Source organism: Monodelphis domestica, chromosome 5 (assembly GCF_027887165.1).
Source record: "Monodelphis domestica isolate mMonDom1 chromosome 5, mMonDom1.pri, whole genome shotgun sequence".
In the NCBI taxonomy this organism is placed as follows: Eukaryota; Metazoa; Chordata; class Mammalia; order Didelphimorphia; family Didelphidae; genus Monodelphis; species Monodelphis domestica.
This window is the reverse complement of record NC_077231.1, coordinates 304,543,856-304,563,120: the sequence shown is the minus strand read 5'-3', so window position 1 is coordinate 304,563,120 and position 19,265 is coordinate 304,543,856. Positions and strand designations below refer to the sequence as shown.

The 19,265-nt window shown below is 54.3% G+C and overlaps 1 protein-coding gene across 1 annotated transcript in view; it reads right to left on the bottom strand.

Moving 5' to 3' along the window:
- Window positions 1-999: 999 nt before the first annotated feature.
- The window catches only part of STT3B (STT3 oligosaccharyltransferase complex catalytic subunit B), a 57,963-nt gene continuing 39,697 nt past the window's right edge, over window positions 1,000-19,265 (bottom strand). Inside the window, exons 6-16 of the mRNA XM_056800378.1 lie at window positions 9,116-9,214; window positions 8,583-8,729; window positions 6,592-6,640; window positions 5,418-5,572; window positions 4,573-4,784; window positions 4,282-4,469; window positions 3,738-3,909; window positions 3,445-3,618; window positions 3,048-3,161; window positions 2,666-2,878; window positions 1,000-2,449 (exon numbers count right to left, since the gene is read on the bottom strand). Coding sequence (XP_056656356.1) covers window positions 2,369-2,449; window positions 2,666-2,878; window positions 3,048-3,161; window positions 3,445-3,618; window positions 3,738-3,909; window positions 4,282-4,469; window positions 4,573-4,784; window positions 5,418-5,572; window positions 6,592-6,640; window positions 8,583-8,729; window positions 9,116-9,214 — 1,604 coding nt within the window. The 3' untranslated portion in view covers window positions 1,000-2,368. The remainder of the gene's footprint in view (window positions 2,450-2,665; window positions 2,879-3,047; window positions 3,162-3,444; window positions 3,619-3,737; window positions 3,910-4,281; window positions 4,470-4,572; window positions 4,785-5,417; window positions 5,573-6,591; window positions 6,641-8,582; window positions 8,730-9,115; window positions 9,215-19,265) is intronic.

The following is a 19,265-nucleotide window of genomic DNA, read 5'->3' as shown; positions in this document are numbered from 1 at the left end:
TGGAAGCCTCAGCACCTCCCCCAACTTTGGGATTCCACGGGAGCCGCCTACATTGGACTTCGAGTTCCTTCTTGGTGGTGGCTCCCATGGCAGGGCAATGCGGCTGATGCTTGAGGATGCCAGACACAAAAGGAGGAAATGCTGCCCTCTCCCTCCCGCCATCATGGATCCTGATCGACAACTGCTTCATGCAGGGGCTACGGCCAGTTTCAGGTCCTGCTCCCCGTGAAGGTGGCCTCATTTCCCCAACCCAGAAGCACTACGGTTATTGCTAGGGCGCCTGCCTTTGTTCCAGGGCTATTTCTCTCCATCTGCAACAAAAAGCCCTGATTTTGTTTCAGTACTCACTGAAAAAAGAAACACTTCCTCGAAGAAGAGAACTGGCCAAATGAAAATGAAAGACTCCATAAAAGAGCAGGAAACAAATTCGAAAGAATGGAAAAGAAACCCAAAAAACAGCCGAAATATCTCACTGGAAAAACAACTGACCAGGAAAACAGATCGTGAGAATTTATTATTGTAGTCTCTCTAACCGAGGATGATGATTGTGTGTTTTTGTGCACAAAGACACTTGTGCATGAAGATTTAAGTGGAAAAGTCGATGCACAGACAGTCCCACTCTCTCGGCGTTGGAAGCCTGGGTCCAGTGGCACGAAAAGTCGTTACACCTGGAGACTTCCTCAGCTGCATCCCTGAAAGCCACAATAAAATAAGGCCAGACCAATGACTGGCTCACAAACAGAACCTCAAATCTCAGAACCACGTCTTGGACACGAGGAGTTGGCAATGGCAGAAGGAGAGACCAGAACAAGAGCCTCGGGGCCGGAGGAGAGACCCGCACTGAGTAACTGAGAGGGCTCTTGGGAGCTGACACAGGGAGGTGGGAAGGCTGATGAAGGAGATGCACAATGATTTCAGAACTGGCAAGCTAAATGTCTGCTGAGTTGTACTTTCTCTTCCTCTTCCAATACATTTTTAAGGAGGCACAGAAGAACACACTTAAAACAAAACTCAAATTAACTTTATTTCCCCTCATCCACAATGTTTGCATGGCGCTTCCAAGTAGCCAAATAAAAGCAAATCCCCAAATGGCAAATAAGGTATCAGAAATCCAGATCTATTAATGTTTTTATTTGTGAAAATGTTACAGCCATTTTTATTGGTCTGTAAAAGAACCATCATCAGGGTCAAAAATGAGTTTTTATAAATCAGAAACAAAAGCCAAACATTCTACACTTTTGGGGGAAGGAAAATCAGCAGTAACATTCTCACCGAACGTTGTAAATTACATTTTCTTCATAAAAGGTACATACTATTATTCTGCACATTCCACCAAAAGCAGTGGTGCAAGTTATAATTTTTAATATAGATATGTATAAAACCCCGATTGGGACTGCTTGCAGGAGGAAGAGCTCCCCCCCTCCAAGCACTTTCCCCCAAGGGCTGCAGAGAATTCCAGGTCTTTCTCCTCAAGCTGCTGGAGCAGGAAGGGGCACGAGGCCCGCCCCCACTCGGTGGGAGCGCGAGTGCGTGTGTGTGTGTCACCGGACAGACCTGCCACGACTGCCGAGCGAAAGGAGGAGCACCGCGCCAAGTCAGAATGTTTCACCAAATGCCGGCACGCCGCCCCGGGCCAGCGGTGGGGGGAGGGGTGGGACACTTAAAATGGGCCCCCCGAAGCGGTCTCATTCAATCAGGGGACTGAGCGCGTCCCGCCAAAGGACACCAACGTAGCCCTTGAAGGAGCCGGGCGTGCAGGAGCGGCCGGGGGCTCGCACGGACGCCGCTGCCGTCCTGGATGGAGCAAACCGGGACAGAACTACAAAATGTGCATTTGATGAAACATTCTTGACCTCAGAAACACGGAAATAAATAGCATTCGGGGAGGCGTCCCCGTTTCTAGCGGCTCTTCGCAGAGCGGCAACATTTCCTGGTGGTTCAAAAGCGCGTCGCCACTTACAAGTTGCGTTTCCCGTATTGCTGCTCAGGCATTTCGGAGGAAGTGCAGGTCTCGTACAGGAGTCAAAAAAGGAAGGAAGGAGAACCAAAACCAGACAAATTTGTGTGGCCGGGGCCAGATTCGAGGGTTCTTTGGTGCAGTCAAGTCCAAATTCTCGGCGCGGAAAGACAGTATGTACCCAGGAAAGACGGCAGGGGCCGCGGCGGCGGGGTAGCCGCGCCCGGCCCGCTCCCGTCCCAGACCCAAGACGGCTGTTCTCGAGGAGCCGCCGTGTCGCCGCCCGAAGGTTGTGTGCGTGAATGCGGAGCCGCGATGGTTCGGAACCTCACGTTGTTGTGAAACACGACTGAGCTCAAGGCAAGGACGGCTTCTGCAGCTCGACTGCTCGGCGCCGGCCCTCGGACAGTCCTACGCAGTCTTCTTGCTGGGCCGCCGGCCTTTCTTTAGGAGCAGCTTGTTCTTGATGTAGCCGCGCTTCCTCTTGGTGGTCTGGAAGGGAGGCAGCGCGTCAGCCGGCGCTCGTCCCACGAGGCTCTGGGCCTGCCGGCCCGGGATGGGCTCCCCAGGGGAGAGGGGGACCCCGATCCTTCCTGGCCGCAGGCCCTCCTCCGAAAGGCACCCCAAGCGCCGCCGCGAGAACGCCAGCGTCGAGGGCCGGAGCCTGGCGCCCTCCCGCCTCCTCCCCCGGGGCGCCCCTGCACCCACCTTCTTTGACAAATACTTCTGTTTGGAGATGATGTTGGTGACCCGCGGCCGGCGGCCCAGCGCCTCCCTGTTCTCGAGTGGCTTCACCTTGTAGATGCGCACGAGCCAGTGCTCCGACGTGAAGGCCTCCTCCAGGTGCTTGAACTTGATGTCCTTGTTGCCGATCTCGGCGTTCCGCGTCCGGTCGAAGCCGGGGGGCGTCCGGAAGTCCAGCTGCAAGAGACGGCGTGCGGGCCAGTCAGCGTGGCGGCGGGAGGGGGAGGCAGGGAAGCAGCCGCGCCCCCCATCTAGTACACGAGCCCCCGGGAAGAGCGGCGCCCCGCTGAGGCCGGGAGAACCCCGACTCCAGGCCCCCCCAGCTCCCCCCGGCCACCCCGCTGACCTGCATTTCCCCGAATCTGTAGTAGGACATCTTGTACATGAGGCAGTTCAGCAAGGTGGGCGAGCCGGCCTTGTCCACCCGGAACTCGCCCTGAGGGGTGAAGTAGTCGCTCTCCTGGAAGGAAGCCCAGACGGGGCGGGTGAGCCGAGGATCTCCTCCGGCCCCCTCAGCGGAAGTGACTCGCCCAAGGTCACGCGGCGCCGACCCAGGTCCAGCCTCCTGGCTCCGGGTCCGGCGCTCATTCGGGTCACCGACGGGCACCCCGGGGCCTCCCCAGGAAGGACGCTTGGCCCCTGCCCCGCATGACCGACGCGAAGGCCGAGGCCAGGGATGCCCCCGTGACGGCCCCACCCCGAGGGGGCCTCCTTTCCCAGCGGCCCCGGGGGGCGGGTCTTACCCGGATGTCCTTGGGGTGCTCCCCCTCGGCGATGCGGACCATCCACAGGAACTTGTTGATGTCGTCCCCCGAGTAGCCGATGACGCCCCCGAAGATGATGAGGACGTAGTCGACGTCGAGGCTGCGCATGATCTGGTAGGCGGCCGTCTCGTTGGAGGACATGGCCTTCCCGACCTGCGCGCCGAGGGGGAGGGGGAGGGGGAGAGAGCTTGAGCCCCGGAAGTGCCCCCAGAGCCGGCCCCGGGGCGGCTCGCCGCACACGTGACTCCCAGGCCGCCCCCGGCCAGCCTTACCAGGGCGATATGGCTGTTATTCCACGTGTTGTTGTCAACCAGCGTCGTCCGGTTGGCCATCCCGGCGATCTGGTAGCCGTAATCCCACCAGGACATGACGCGTGCGTGCTCGTCGGTGTTCTGCCGCAGCCAGTAGTAGGCCTCTCGGAAGTCGTCCAGGATGTTCCTGGTGCTGGAACGAGAGGCAGGCCGGCCCGTCAGAGGGCGTTCGGACTGTGCCCCCACACCGAGGTCCCCTCCCCCCCAGTCTCCCCAAAGGTCCCCTCCTCCAGGAGTCCCCCCGGATGCCTAACCCCCTCCCCCCGAGCCCCCCCCGACTCCTAGAGGCCCCCCCAGCCCTCTCCCCCTCCCCCTGAGGTCCCCCAGCCCCCTCCCCCTGAGCCCCCCCAGACTCCTAGAGGCCCCCCCAGACCCCAGAGGCCCCCCCAGCCCCCTCCCCCCGAGCCCCCCCAGACTCCTAGAGGCCCCCCCAGATTCCAGAGGCCCCCCCAGCCCTCTCCCGCCGAGCCCCCCCCAGACTCCAGAGGCCCCCCAGCCCCCTCACCCGTCGTGGTTGTAGGAGGCCAGGACGATGCTGGGGCTGGAGTAGGCGTTGCTGGTGACCCAGGTGCAGTGCACGGCGAACATCATGAGCAGCATGAGCATGAGCATGGTGACGATGCTCTTGATGTTGGGCCCGAGCCCCTCCTCCGTCTTCTCCTGCTCCGACACGTGCTTCCGCACCTTCCCCGCCTGAGGACACGCACACGCCCCTGAGACCCGGCCCGGAGGCCCCCCCCTCCCGGGCACCCTTGGGGGCGGGGCGGGGCGGCCCGAGGCCCGGCGCGGCCCCCACCTTGTCGTACAGGTTTCCGGGGTTCCTCTTGTCGTCCTCGTCGCTGCTGTCCTCCACGGGCGGGTTCTCCCTCTTCAGGTCGTCGCCCAGGTAGTGCTCGAAGACGTTGGAGAAGGCGATGGCCGACAGCATGCACACGACGGGCGTCAGCGTCAGCATGAGGCGCACCATCACGCCCGCGAAGTAGACGGCGCTGATGGCGTAGAGGGCCACTGCGGGGAGACAGCGGGGCTGGGGTGGGGGAGGGGCCCGGCTGTCCCGGAAGGCTCCCATCCCACCCGCCGAGGCCAAGGGGGGAGGACGTCTCCCAGCTTCAGAGCCCCAGGTGCCCCCCCCCGGAGATCCCAGCAGGGGTCGCCACAGGCCCGTCTGCCCCAGAGCACGACTCGTCCCCCGCATGGAGCCAGGAGGGCCCCCGGGCGCCTCGGCCTCTCCTGCCACAAGAGCCGCCAAGGCCGAAGGAGGGTTTGGAAACGGCCCAACGTTCTCTGCCCCACGAGACGAGGCCGAGCAGCCCCGTTTCACAACAAAACACGCCGCCGAGAATGCTGGGAAAAGGGTCGTGCTGGCGGGCCTCAAACTCGTTTCACTTGTCCACGGAGCCCGAGCGCGCCGGCCACTGCCCGCTCCCAGCCCTCAACGGGAGGCCCGAGCGGCGTGCTCAAACCCCCCTCACGGACTTCCTGCTCTTGGGAGGGCCGAGCAGGGCCGAGTTCTCGTGCCACGACGCAGGGAGGCTGCAGAAGATCTGGGGTTCTGCCCGAGCGCATCAGGCAGGATTTGTAGCGAGCTTCAAGCAGAGACCAGCCGGTGACCAAATCGAAGCAGCCCCGAAAGCTTCTTACCGAACACTCTTTCGTCGTTGATGTTCTTGATACAGAACCAGAGGCCGGCCGGGAAGGTACACACGAGAATGTGGAGATCGAAGAAGAAGGACACCCACGTGGTGGGCTGATGCTCCGACACGGAGGCGATGATCGGGATGTGGATCTTCGCGTACCTGGTTTAATCGAAAGGGAAGAAGAGGCATGACTTGGAGGGGCCCCGACGGCGTTCCTTCCCGACGACAGAACTCCTTCTCCACCCCGAAGCCATGCTGGGACGGAGCCAGGAGCCGGCCTCAGAGGCCCCGGCCTGAGGCACGCGCCAGCTCGGGACGCCGATTGTGCCCAGAATCCCTGCCCGCCGGGGGTCACTGCTCGTCGACACGCATCTTGGTGGCGCCTCTTCACGGAAGGCCCACTCGGTTACAGACAGAAGGGGAAGCGCTGCCTCGCAGACTGGACTCGTCTGCTCGTTCCCGAAAGGAGCAGCTAAGAGGAAAGGCCGGGCCGGCCCCTGCCTCGGGCCTTCCGTTTCCTCCTGCGTAGAACAGGGTTCGCTGCGAAGTCCCTGACACCAAGAGCCTCTGTGGGTGACCGAACACACAGCAACAGTGCCGTGACCAGGCCTGTGCCTGGGCTGCCCCACGGGCCCACCTGGTCCTCCTCCCCCAGGATGAAGGCGGACGCCGTTGCCTCCTGCCACTGAGCCTCACTCAGTACACGGTGCCGGGAAGGAGGACGAGACCCACAAAGGGGTCATGGCGAGCCGGCCACGACGCTCACTGGCCTGACAGAACTGACTCGGTGGTGACAAGGCCGTGGGGAAGAAGAAGCGGGAAACGTTGAGGAACGATCGCGCCTACAGGAAGAGCAGCGACATCGCAAGCAGCCCGAGGCGCTCCACGCCGCCCCTTCCTGGCCACCCACAAGAGCCGTGACTCAGGGGCGGACGGTGGCACCTTTGAAGGGGACCCTGCGGACTCCACTCTCGCTGGACGCTTAAGGGGCCTCTTTCAGGGCGCGAGAAGGCCAGAGGAGCTCTCCAGCCGGATGGCCGTGCTGGCCAGGAGGAAGGGGCAGCCCAGGCACAATGCAAGGCTTCCGGCTTCTCACGAGACCAATGACTCCTGCCATTTCCTGGTAAAGCCGCCAGCCAGCACGACCCTCCCTCCCCCACTCCCCTCCTCGTACTCACCCGGTGTCCCACAGGGAGTAGAACCGGCCGCTCCACGGGGCGATGTAGCCTGGAACAAGGAAAAGACAGTCAGGGCGCAGCGTGAAGCGGGGCTTCCAAAGAGCGGATAAGGAGGCCTCGGCGCCGCCTCTCTGTGCTCCGGGCAGATGAGCCTGCGACCCCGAGGAGAGAACGTGGTCTGGGGCGTCCCCACAGACAGGACGGAGGGGGGAGGGGTGGCGGCCCTTAAAGCAGAGGCTGGAGATGAGGAGACGAGCCGCTGGGCACCGGCCGGTGAGGGGCGCCCCAGAGGGCAGAAGAGACCCAGGACGCAGCAGCTGCTGCAGAGGAGGGATCCTGACGAAGGTCTCAGGACGCGGCAGACTCGGGCGTGTCTGTGGCCAGAGGCAAGCGAGCCAGTAGAGGAGAGAGGAGAGAGCAGAGCTCCCCAAGGAGGGGACCATCTTCTCTGGTTCTGAAAACAGGAGAGAGAATCCTCAACAGCCCCAAGTTCTTGTCTGTCGGGAGCCTCCACAGCACGCCTGCATCTGTCCATCCTCCTTTAGCTCCCAGACACTTCACAGGGACGCTCCTGGAGGGCTGCCTGGAGTCCGCGCTAGACATGGACTCAGTCCCTCCCCTGGGGGAGGGGGGTCCTTCTTGCCTTTCTCTTGAGGTTCAGGTCTCGACAGCTCTTGTCCTCTGCTCTCCCGAGGCTGCTCCTTCCCGTGAAGGGACTCCCTCGGCCAGCCGCACGCCCGACATTCTGCTCACTTTCGCTGGGCTTGCTTTCTGTCTCTCTCTCTGTCTCTCTGTCTCTCTCTCCCTCCCCCTCCCTCCCTCCCTTCCGTCCTTCCCTTCCTTCCCTCCTCTTCTTCCCTTCTTTCCTTCCTTCCCTCCTTCCTTCCCTTCCTTCCCTTCTTCCCTTCCTTCCTTCCCTCCTTCCCTCCTTCCTTCCTTCCTTCCTTCCTTCCTTCCTTCCCTCCTTCCTTCCCTCCTTCCTTCCTTCCTTCCTTCCTTCCTTCCTTCCTTCCTTCCTTCCTTCCTTCCCTCCTTCCTTCCCTCCTTCCTTCCTTCCTTCCTTCCTTCCTTCCTTCCTTCCTTCCTTCCTTCCTTCCTTCCTTCCTTCCTCCCTCCCTCCCTCCCTCCCTTTCTCTGCTAGGCAGACGATGCTGCGATCAGGGCCGGGGCCTGGAGGTGGCCAGCCCCCAAGGGAAAGGGGTGGGACTCAGAACCCCTGGCCTGGGGCGCAGGGACAGGAAGGAAGTGCTGGGCTTCATGTGCGCCATCTTCTTTGCATACGGAGATGCTTGTTTGGAAAACAATACAAAACTTGGAAAAAAGTGAAGGCTGAAGGAGGAGGTTCTTGTTGCAGGCCAGGAAAGGGCCGAGCAGGGCAGAGATGGCCAGAGGGTCGGACAAGCCGGAGCCCAGACTGGTCCCCGCACCGAGCACGGGATGCTTCCGGCTCTTTTGGCCGTTAGCCTGGCCTCGGTTGGTCCTCGCGTTTTCACTGCCTCCAAACCATCGGCGCAGGGCAGAAAGCCGGCTTGGGCCCCCGGCCACCGAGGACACGCGCCACCGAAGAGTCGCCTGCCGGGGTCCAAGGAGGCCGTTCCCTTTTCCCCGGCGTCCCGGCCCAACCCCGCAGGGAGGGCAGCTCCCGGCTGAGGCCTGGCCTTCCCCTCTCCCCCAGGAGGCTGCCAAGGGGAGAGAGGAGGGGGATGGGGGCGTTTGTGGCAACCTTTGGTGAGGCGGGGAAGTCATGCAGGAGAGAAGGGGTTCAAGGCTGGAGGAAGGAGGCCGGGGTCCAAGGACACAGGCCCCTGCCGGCAGAGCACGTAGAGCAGCCTCCCCTGTGCTGCAGTCTGCCAAACGCGCCCCTGGAAGCTTCTCGGAACACGCAGGAAGGGCCTGCTGGGATTCTTTCTTTCGCTCGGAGGACACGCCTGCAGCCCATGCTGAGGGAGCAGAGCATGCTGGGGGTGGGGGTGGGGGAGGGGCGCACTCACCGGTGTAGGTTAGGTAGATGACGCTCATGAAGACGGCGCCGGCCGCCAGCGACACGCCCAGGAAGAAAAGCGTCTGAAACTCCTGCTTGGTGAGCCTGTCCCGGAGGTACTGCAGGAAGGCGTACGCCTGGATCAGCGCGAAGACCCCTGACGGAAAGCAGAACGGGCTGGTGAGCGGCTTCCGTCCCAACGAGCTTCCCAAGAGCTCTTGCGCGTCCTCTTACGCGAGGAAGAGGCCTGCTCTCGGGGGCCGCTCGGCCCTGCGCCCAGAAAACCTCCCGAGCCGCCCCTCGAGCTCCCCCCGTTCCGCGCACTGTCTTAGGACGGACGGTCAAGAGGACTCACTGCACAGTCCCTGCGCACCGACAAGTGCGCCCAAAGCCCAGGAATAAGGGCGGGCGTCAGGCCCGTTGTGAGCTTTTCCTCTACAAGCGCACCAGGACCAGGAAAGGCCGGCGTCGGGCAGCTTCCCCCGGACCGTTTCTATCCACGACGTCCCCCCACTTAAACTTCGCGGAAGCTCCTTTGCGTACCTGCAGCGGCCATGTGTTCGCTGGTCCGGATGGGCTGGAACCCCACAAAGGGAATCTGCATGGACAGGATGAGGCCCACGATGTAGAAGGTGCTGTAGGCTACGGAGACAAAAGGGGAAGAAGCCCGCCATGAAGTCCTACCCAGAAGCGCCGCAGCCTCCTCCGGAGACCACAGCTCCCGCCCGGCCTGAATCGGGCCGCCGAGGCCACGTGGCCACACACGTATCCAACGCCACGGCGAGTTTCCTCATCAAGGGGAGTTACAGGCTGGCGAGAAAGAAAACTCCTCCGCAAGCCCTGGACACGCGGTCGCAGCCTAGAAAACTGCCTCTTCCCGAAGCCTGAATTTTTAGGCTATGGCTCAGGACTCGGAGAGGTCCGCTGGCCCAGGCTCTGGCTCAGCGAGGAGACGTGACCGCCCCCAGCCGGACATTCTGCAGGGCTGGCTCGGGAAGAGAAGGGTATGTGCACGCGTGGAAGGTTACACCGCAGAGGCCAGTCTTCTCGTCCTGCAGCAGTTCAGAATGACGGCACCGAACCCTGAACAGGAACGTTTTACATCCGCTTCTCGCCAACAGCAGCAGGAAGAGGAAGAGCTACTCAGAAAACCATACAATTGTGAACAAGCAGTCACTGGGGCAGCAAGTCTCTAAGGGGAGGAATATCAAAGAAATGGCCACCATTTTAAAAACAGAACTCATGCCAAGGCACTGCCCAACGTGTGCCAGTCAGTCCTTAACTTCTGCACTCTGGCACTAAGGACGAGCTCACAAAACAAGCTGTGTTGGGGATACGAATCCCTATTGTCAAAGGGTTCTTGGGTTGAACAAGTGAACTGCTTGTACCCAATGATTAACTACGCACCGAAAAGCTGTTATTACGGTAGTTAGAAGATTCCACCAATTGAAGGTTAATCTGAAAGGAAGACGAAGCATCTCTGAAATCATGCCAGGAAAGGGAAAACGGATTCCACTGCGTTGATCCACCAGACACGGTATTTTAGAGGACGTTGCGTATGTTACGCCAGGTAGACTAATACCATCCGTGCAAAGCAAATAGTAACGTAAGTTCAATACTTAAAATATGGAATGAATCATCTTGAATAGCATCAGAAGAATGAAGATAGGAAAAAATGTTTCTTTAAGTAAAAAGAAAACCTCCGCAGTAGATCTGGACTATGAACTCCGAAGTCTGGGTCAAGAAATGATTAAAGCGTGCTAGAGAAAACAACTGACAATTCACTGGTCTGTGCCTTAATTTCCCCATCTGAAAAATAAGGGTTTTAGATGGCACGATCTTTCATGCTCCTTCTGGCTCTAACTGTATCTAGGAGCCTGCCAGAAAGGTGGGAAGGAATAGTCTAGGATATACATTTGTAAAAATTCACTATGGAAGGGATTAGCTACTGGCAGGAAGCCATTCCATAAATAATACATTCTAGAATGTTGTCTCAAAGCAGATGAGATTAAAGGACCTCTCTGTGTGTACTCCAACATTGATTGGCTACCTCCCTACAACATGAGACTGGATGAATTGTGGAACATCAAGAAAAAGAACACCAATCTCACTCCAGGGGGAAGACAGGACATAACTCCATAAGTATCAACAGCATGAGGCTAAATAAGGGAAATAAAGAAAAGCCCACATTTGTAATTATTCTTGAAAGTTTACAAAGCACTTTCTTCAAAACCTTTTGAGAAAGCATAATTAAGATCGCCTTCTTTTTAAAATGGGGAAAACAAGGGCCAATTTAGAGAAAGGTAAAAAAAGAAATGAATGATGCAAAAAAACAAAAAAGGTGATAGCTTGGTAAAGCACCAAAAAACAACAAAAGAAAAGCCAAGAGGTACAAAAATCCACTAAAGAAGAATTCCTTTCAAAAGAGTTACTGGCCACATAGGAAAATATGTATGAAAATTCACTGAGGAAAAGAACTCCTTGGAAAGTAGAATTGGGTATATGGAAAAGGCAGCACAAAAGTTCACTGAAGAAAATAATGCCTTAGAAACTAGAATTGGCCAAGGGTAAGCTAATGACTCCATGAGACACCAAGAAACAGTAAAACAAAATTAAGGAAAAGGGTAGAAAATGTGAAATGTCTTATTGGAAAAGCAACTAACCTGGAAAACAGATCTGAAGAGATAATTTTAAGAATTATAGGACTACATGAAGGCCATGACCAAAAATAGAGATTAGATATCATTTTTGAAGAAATCATCAAGGAGAACTGCCTGATATTCTACAGTCAGAGGGTAAAACAGAAATGGAAAGAATCCATCAATTACTTCCTGAAATAGATCCCAAAATGAAAACTTCCAAGATTATAGATAGATTTCAGAGATCCTAGGACAAGGAGGAAATACATCAAGAAGCTAGAAAGAAGTGATTCAAATAGCATGGAACTATAGTCAGAATAACACAAGACTTAAGTTGCTTTCATATTAAAGGAGCAGAGGGCTTGGGATATGATATTTTGGATCTTGTAATTCCTGGGAACCTTAGGGCAAGAAGAGAAGTGAATTCAATATGATGGGATGATACCTAAAAAATAAAATTATGGAATGACAAGAAGAATGCAATGGGAGAAAGGGAAAATGAGTAGAAAGGGGTAAATTGTTTCATTAAAAAAAACATGAAAAGAGCTGTTGCAGTGGAGGGAAAGATAGAAAATGTGGGGGAATTTGGCAACAACACATAGTCAATTGGCTAAAGAAATCGATCTGACCCTATATTGTAAACCTTAAAATTTCTTAGACTTATAAATGTTGGAAATTTCACCATTGGGAAATTTCATATTTGAAAAATTTCCTATTGATAGTGGGTCTTGGCTATTGGAATGTGAACCCCATTGGCATGGGAGGATCCTTCTCCTCCCTTCTTAAGATTACTTTAGGACAGAAACCTTTTGCTGAACAATGGAAAGGACTTTGACCTATGCTTAAGCATAGAACAGGAATTTCTTTGAGTCATGATTGATTTTAGAATTGATACAATGGAGATACTTGGAATGACAGAACCAAGTCTTGGAAATTGCAATCTCCACCCTACTCAGTCCTAACAGGATTTAGGAAGGGCTGCAGCATAGATCAAAATTTAATTATTCCAATCTCTACCCTACTCAGGGTAACAGGATTTAGGAAGGGCTGTAGCAAAAGATCAAGATTTAATTATTTGAGAATATGACCTCCAACAGACATGTGCAAAGCCACAGACCTCTGGGCGGTCCTGGGTTAAGCTAGAGCCACCATTGGCACAGGGAAAATGATGGACAGTGATTGGTAGATGTGAGAACTGAGGGGAGGGAACTTGGATGGTTTCCTTAAAGATAGAGGGGTCTGAGGACTGAAGGGGTGGTTGGAGAGTTTTGGCTCTGAGTGGTTGGAGAGGTTCTCTGAGAAGCTTGCTCTGAAGGAAGCTGGAGGTGGGGGCCTCTGAGACTGTTTCTCCATTTTGGTCACGTGAGTAATAGGGACTGATCTCCTTTCTTTGCCCCAGCTATTGAACATTTATTGTAACTGTACACATTTATGCCAAAAGGGACTGCCCCTAATTTGGCTTTCTGTCAATGCGCCTAGCAAACATTGGTTTTGCTTTCTTTTCTTTTCTATTTCCTCTCTCACTATTCTAATTTCTCTTAGAAAAATTGAATATTGTGTATATCTTTAGTTAGAAGTGAATTTAGAACTACAAAATGATTATGTTAAATGATCAATGGGGAGACTAGTCTCCCAATGATCATCAGGGGGGATTGTAAACCTTAAAATTTCTTATTTCCAACATTTATAAGTCTAAGAAATTTTAAGGTTTACAATAGGAAAGTGAGAGGCAAAGGGGATAAGAGAATGGGGAGGGGGATTTGCTGTTAGAAGGGAGAAAAAATTGGAGAAGTAATCAGAAGCAAAACAGTTGACAATGAAAGTCTGAGACTGTAGGAGAAAAATAGGTCAGAGGAAACTACACAGCAATCCTAACTATGAAAATACTTTTACAGCAGGTTTTTCTGATAAGGGTGATAGAGAAGTAAACCAAAGAGATAAGAATACCAGTCATTCTCCCAACTGAAAAATAATCAAAAAGATATGAATAGGCATTTTCTAAACCAAGTAATCAAAACTATCTACGGTCAAAAGAAAACATTCTCTAAATCACTACTGAGGAGAGAAATGTCCATTAAAACAACTCTAAGGAATCACCAGCCCACCCTTAATGGACTCGTTAAAAAGCCAGAAAAATAAAGTGACAAATGTTGGATTGAGTTTGGAAAACGAGACACGAACGCACTACTGGTGGTTATAGCCAAATTCAACCCTTCTGGAGAATGATTTGGAACTCTGCCGCAAGGCCCGCAACACTGGGAATACCCCGTTTACCCAGCAATACGCCCAAGAGAAAAAACAGACCTCCAGGAACGCAGCCGACCCCCGTGAGCAAACCTAGGAGGACGCCATACACAGCAAGAGCAATCATGGATGAAGAACACCCGTGAATGAACGCGCTCTCAGTCCTGAAGGACGTGGGATGGAGCTCCCGTCCGCCTCCAGAGAAAGATCTGACGACGCCTGAATGCACAGGGAGGCGCTTTACACAACGTGACCGATACGGCACCGTTTGCGCGGCTGCACGTGCAAGCTTCATCCACTCTCTTGCTGGTCTCAGGGTGGAGGGAGAGAACACGGAGCTCCACATTCTTTTCACAAGTAATCGGGAAGCCATGAACTGTGAACTCAAACGTGAAGTGAGGTGTCGCCTCGTACGAGCTGGGGAGCACAAGGCAGGGTGCCTCCGGGGTGGACGGCACCCCCGGCGCTGAGGCACTCACTCACATTCTTTCCGGCTCTGAACTCTGTAGAGAAGTATCCGTCTCCTCTTGGACCCGCCAAGCCCTGGACAATCTCCATTTCCTCGGGGGCCAGAGCAGATCTGTGGGTGTCCCTTAGGGCTTGTTCCAGGGCCCTCTTCTCTTCTCCTTCGGCGAGCTCATCAGTTCCTGTGGATCTTGTCAGCCTTTCTAAGTGGGTGACTCAAACCTGCCTCTGCTGCCCAAATTGCCCCGCTGACCTCCATTCTTGCAGGGGCAGCAGGATGGCCAGAACAGGACTTTGCAGCTTTCCCCCGGAGGCGTTCTGGACTCTGCTCTCCCCCCCTTGGCCGCACCAACCACTCACTCCCCACAACCTTCCAGTGAACGAATTCCCTTCGTGTGCCCACTCTCTCCCGGGCATCCCCCGTGTCTGCTCTTGGCCTTCACCGTCACCTGGGGGGCTCCCTGCCCCCCGGCCCCTACATTGCCGATCCTGCCGGGCCCAGCTTCAGGCCTGGATGGGTCCCACCATTCTCTAGTTCTCGATCCTGCTCGTGAGCTCAAGCCAGGCCGGAGAAAACCTCAAGGGCGCCGCCCGGCTCTGCTGCCTATCTGTTACGGGTCACCACGCGGGCCCTCCCTCCGGAAAGACGACCCTTTCCTATCCCCCGGAGGCTGCTTCTACAAAGTGGGCAGAGAATGCCGCGGCCGATTCCCGGGAGAGGCTCCCCCATCACTCACGTCGCTCGCGGTCTCCGTGGCCCAAGCGGCCCCCTCCGTGCCCGCGGGGTCCCATTCGCTCCTCCACGGTCCCCCGTGGGCCTCTCCGTCACGCCGCCTTCCTTCCTCTGAGGCGCCTCCGCCTCCCGTCTCTACCCTGTTGGACCTCGTTCTCCACCCGAACCTAACAGCGGCCAAGCCCGGCGGCCATTTCTGAGCTGCTCGCAGCAGGTGCCCCGGGATCCGGGCGTCTCCTCTCCAGAGGGCTCTCCGTGGCCGCCCCAACTCTCTCCTGACGTCCCCAGTGGCCAGAGCGGAACTCCTGCTCCGATCCTCCCCCGGTTCCTCTTGGGGACCTCCGGGCCTGGGTGAGGCCTGCTGCATCGCTCCTCCCCGGCATCCTCCGTCTCATGGGCCTCGCCTCCAGCCCGAACCCTGCAGCGCGGAGCTGCCCGGCGGCCGAGCGAGCCTCCTAAAGGGTGCCAAGCTGGCCCTTCCTCCGCTCCGGTGCTGTCTAGCTAACCGCTGCCTCCTCCCGGCTCTCCCATCGGGCCGCGCTCCCAGGACGCCCCCTTCCTCTCTACGGCCCCGGCAGCAGGTTCGCACTGCGCTCCGGGCAAACGACGAAGGGGGCGTCCTGACCAGGCAGCCAGCACTGCCATCCTGCGGCGCTCCGGGCACTGGCATTCATCCCGGGCTCTCGGGGGGGCATTCCTGACTGTGCTGCGCAGGGCTGAGCCAGCTGCGGCGTGTCCGCTTCTTCCACACCATTTCTCTGATGAAGGACAACTTAAGGGGTTGCTGCGATGACTGACAAACACAAACGACCCCCCCCCCGGCCCTTTGTTCCTCCCCAGGGGCTCCCCTCGCTGCAAACAGGGAGCTGGAGGGGAGGGACGAGAGCTCAGCAGCCGCCAGCCCCAGCCCAATGCCGGACTCTCGGGAGCAGAGGAGACGAAAGGCCAGAACGTTTGAGCGCTCGCTCCTGGGGTGGCAGAGCCGGGGCCTTCCCAGCCTCGGGGCCAGCTCCCCCCATCCCCAGGGCTTCCAGGAACACTGTCTCTTTTCACTGGTACATTTCCATCGCGGGCGAATCAATTATCCGGTAAAATAAAGAGATTAACTTCTAAAGCAAAATAGGCTCATTAAAAATATTTGGGTGCACCCCGTCCGAGGCCCGTCGTCCTGCAGCAGGGAGGAAGGTCGGGGGCCCCCAGGTCCCCGGGATGGGCAGTTCCATAGCGAGCGCCGAGATCCCAACACATGGGGCAAAAACGCCAACAGTGCAAGCACGTCCAGGCACCCCGGCAGGCTGCCCAGAGGAAGTAGCAATGAGGCGGGCAGGAAGGGGACGATTCATACCGAAGGCACAGCGTGAACCAAAGCGCAGTGCACAGGGCCTATCTGGGCCACAACAGCAGCCCAATTCAACCCAAGTGGAGGCTTCCCCTCGGGGGGTAATCGAGAAGGTGAGGCCAGTGCAGCAGGGATCACATAGCAGCCTGCGCAGCCTGAATTTGAGCCTGTGAGAGAAGGGAAGACACACAGTAACATGATGCGAGCAGCGCTCTAAGCAGATCCATCTGCCGGTGGCCCGCAGGCTGAGGAAGGAGGAGGACAGAGCTAGAGTGGGACACGGTGGCGCATGCCCAGGAACAGCCCTCCCCCTCGAGGCCTGACTATTATTTGTATCTGCAACATCGGACAAAGGGTCTGGAAGGCAGCAAATGCCAAACAAACACCTTTCCATGCCATCATCATTAGAAAAGGAGTCGAAGAAGACCGCTATAAACTTTGGGGTCACGTTTCTGGGCTGGCGGCACCCACAAGGGGCTCCTGGCATCAGTGACTCCAGAAACACCCCACGCGACTCATCTCAATGCTAGCCCGGGTGAAGAAACTGTAAGCAAAAAGCTCTGCTAAATGATCCAAGCAGTGGAAAAAAATACAGAAGGCTTCACCGCCACGTAAAATGAAAAATAGTATGAGATGAAAGTAGGAAAAGTTGTGACAGAATGCCGTGAAGGAGTCACGTTCTCCTTCTCAGTCAACAAGCCAGTCTGAGACAAACCTTCTCACATCCACTTCTCAAACCCAACCTTCCAAGTTCCAGCCCAAGAATAGCCTCAAATCCTGATTTTTTCAGAGTCCTTCTGAAGGAAAACAGACGACATCTCTTCATTTCCATGAAAACTCATGCCTTTTTTAAATCTACGAACATCCCAGAGGCTTTGGGTTCAGTTGTCTTGATGTGACTCTTACACCAGAGGATATAAAGAGGCCCCTCACAAAGGAAGTAAGAGTGGTGGAATCCTACAATTTGACTCAGTAAATGTCATTAAAACAATAATCGCTACAAAATCAAAGAATGAACCGTTGCTTTCACTATAGTTTGCTCTGTGGCATTTTTTCCATGGCAAAAAATCCCTCATACAGAAGTTCCTTGAGTCTGAGAGGCCAAACAGCAGACTTTCATGTCTTGGTCCTTCTTGAAAATCCTGGAGTAAGGAGTGAAGGTTGTGGCAAGAACACCAGAGAGAGCCAGGGGAAAACAGAGGAGTTTGTGTTAAGCTTTGCAGGCAGCCTTGAGTCTCTCATTCTGTCCTTCCCTCTCTACACAAAGGAAGAAGCCAACTTTAAGGGTTTGGTGCCCAGTAAAGAGGTGAAGAGTATATAGGGTGAAAGGAGAGTCAAAGAATAGGCCTTGATCTCACTTGGGAAAACACAGAATTTTGGCAATCCACAGAAACAATTCTAAGAAAGAAGTGACTGAAATTCTCTAAAAAAGGAATGTTTCTGTTTCAGCAACTGTCAAGTGATGGCTGGGGGGCTGGAAATCAAGAACTGAGTTCGAACACTTACTCAGACATGTGTAGGAGGCACTACCTGAATGCCAGCCCTGACCGTCACGGAGATTCCAGCCCATGGCTGAACAGAGCTCTTTGCCAATGGGAAGGAAGCTCCCCCCCTGCCCTGACTCTGCTTCTCTTTCAGAAGAAGATGGTGGCTTAGAAGCAGCTATTCTGCCCAATTTTTAGGAGGTACCTTAGAAGGATGAGTGAGGGGGCTCTCCCACTGAACACAGAGTGAAAGCGAGGCAGAGACCGGATTTTCACAGGATAAGGAGGAACTAGAAGCAAAACTGCACAGAGGAGCACTGGCCGACCACCCCCCACCTGCCACACCAGACTCAGAATCTGAGCATAGGCCAACTTTGGGATCCTGAGATAGCAGACTACACCAACAAAAGAGCACCTCAGACCCAACCCTTGAGGTCCCAGGCCCTGGCACCTGTGTGCAATGAGGTCTGGGTCCTTTAAAGTCTCTGTGGTAGCAGTGAAGACTCAGCCCCAGGGCAAAACCCTATAAGCCAGCAGAGAAGACAGAACTGGCAAGCGGCTTTTAGAATCCCTAGTCCACAGGCAAAAAAAGGCTGGGAAAATGAGCAAACGGGGAAAAACAAAATAAAACACCTTAACCATCGAAAACTTCTAAAGGGAAAAAAGAGCAAAGAACAGAACCAAGAAGAGATAGTGAGATCTAAGCAATCACATGAAAAACTTAAAAAAAAAAGGGGGGGGGGGGGAATCGATTGCAAACTGAAAGAACTCAAAAAGGAATTTAAAAATGGGAAAAACAATTGAAAGTTAATTCAAAAAGAAAATAACAGCTTAAGAAGCATAATTGGTCAACTGAAAAGGGACACAAAAATCTAATGAAGAAAAAAGTGCCATGAAAAGTAGAATGGACCAAAAGGAGGACCAAACGGTTATAGAAGAAATTGTTTTAAAATTAGAACTAGGCAAATCAAAGCCAATGATTTCATGAGATATCAAGAAACAATAAAACAAAATCAAACAAATTAAAAAATTGAAGAAAATGTGAACTATGTCACTGAAAAAATAGCTGACCTGAAAAATAGATCCAGGAGAAAAAATTTAAGAATCATTGAACTACTTGAAAGTCACAATCAAAACAAAAAAAGGGAAGACATCACATTATAAGAAATTATCCAAGAAAACTGCCCTGATATTCTTGAACAAGAGACTAAAATAGATGAAAGAATCCACAGATTACCTCCTGCACAAAATCCCCAAATGATAATTCCCAGGAACATTATAGCCAAGTTCAAGAACTCTCAGGTCAAGGAGAAAATACTGCAAGCAGCCAGAAAGAAACAATTCAGATATCACGGAGCCCTAGTCAGGATTACATAGGATCTGGCATCTTCCATATTGAAGAACCAGTAAGCTGATAATATAATATTCTGGAAGGCAAGAGCACTGGATTTACAACCAGGAGTAACCTATCCATCCAAACTGACTATATTCTTTTGGGGTAAAGTATGGGCATTTAGTAAAACAAATGTCCAAGCATTCCTAAAGAAAAGACCAGGCCTAAATAGAAAATCTGATGTCCAAATAGGAAATTCAAGAGAAGCATGAAGAGGTAAATAAGAAAGAGAAAAAATTTAAGGGCTTCAATAAGACTAAGTTGTTCATATTCCTATATGAAAAGATGATATCTGTAACTCTTAAAAAAATTATTATGATCCTAGTACTAGGAAGTATACAGAGGATGTGGCAGTAAGCTATTTAGGATATGTTTAAAAAGAAACAGGCTGAAAAA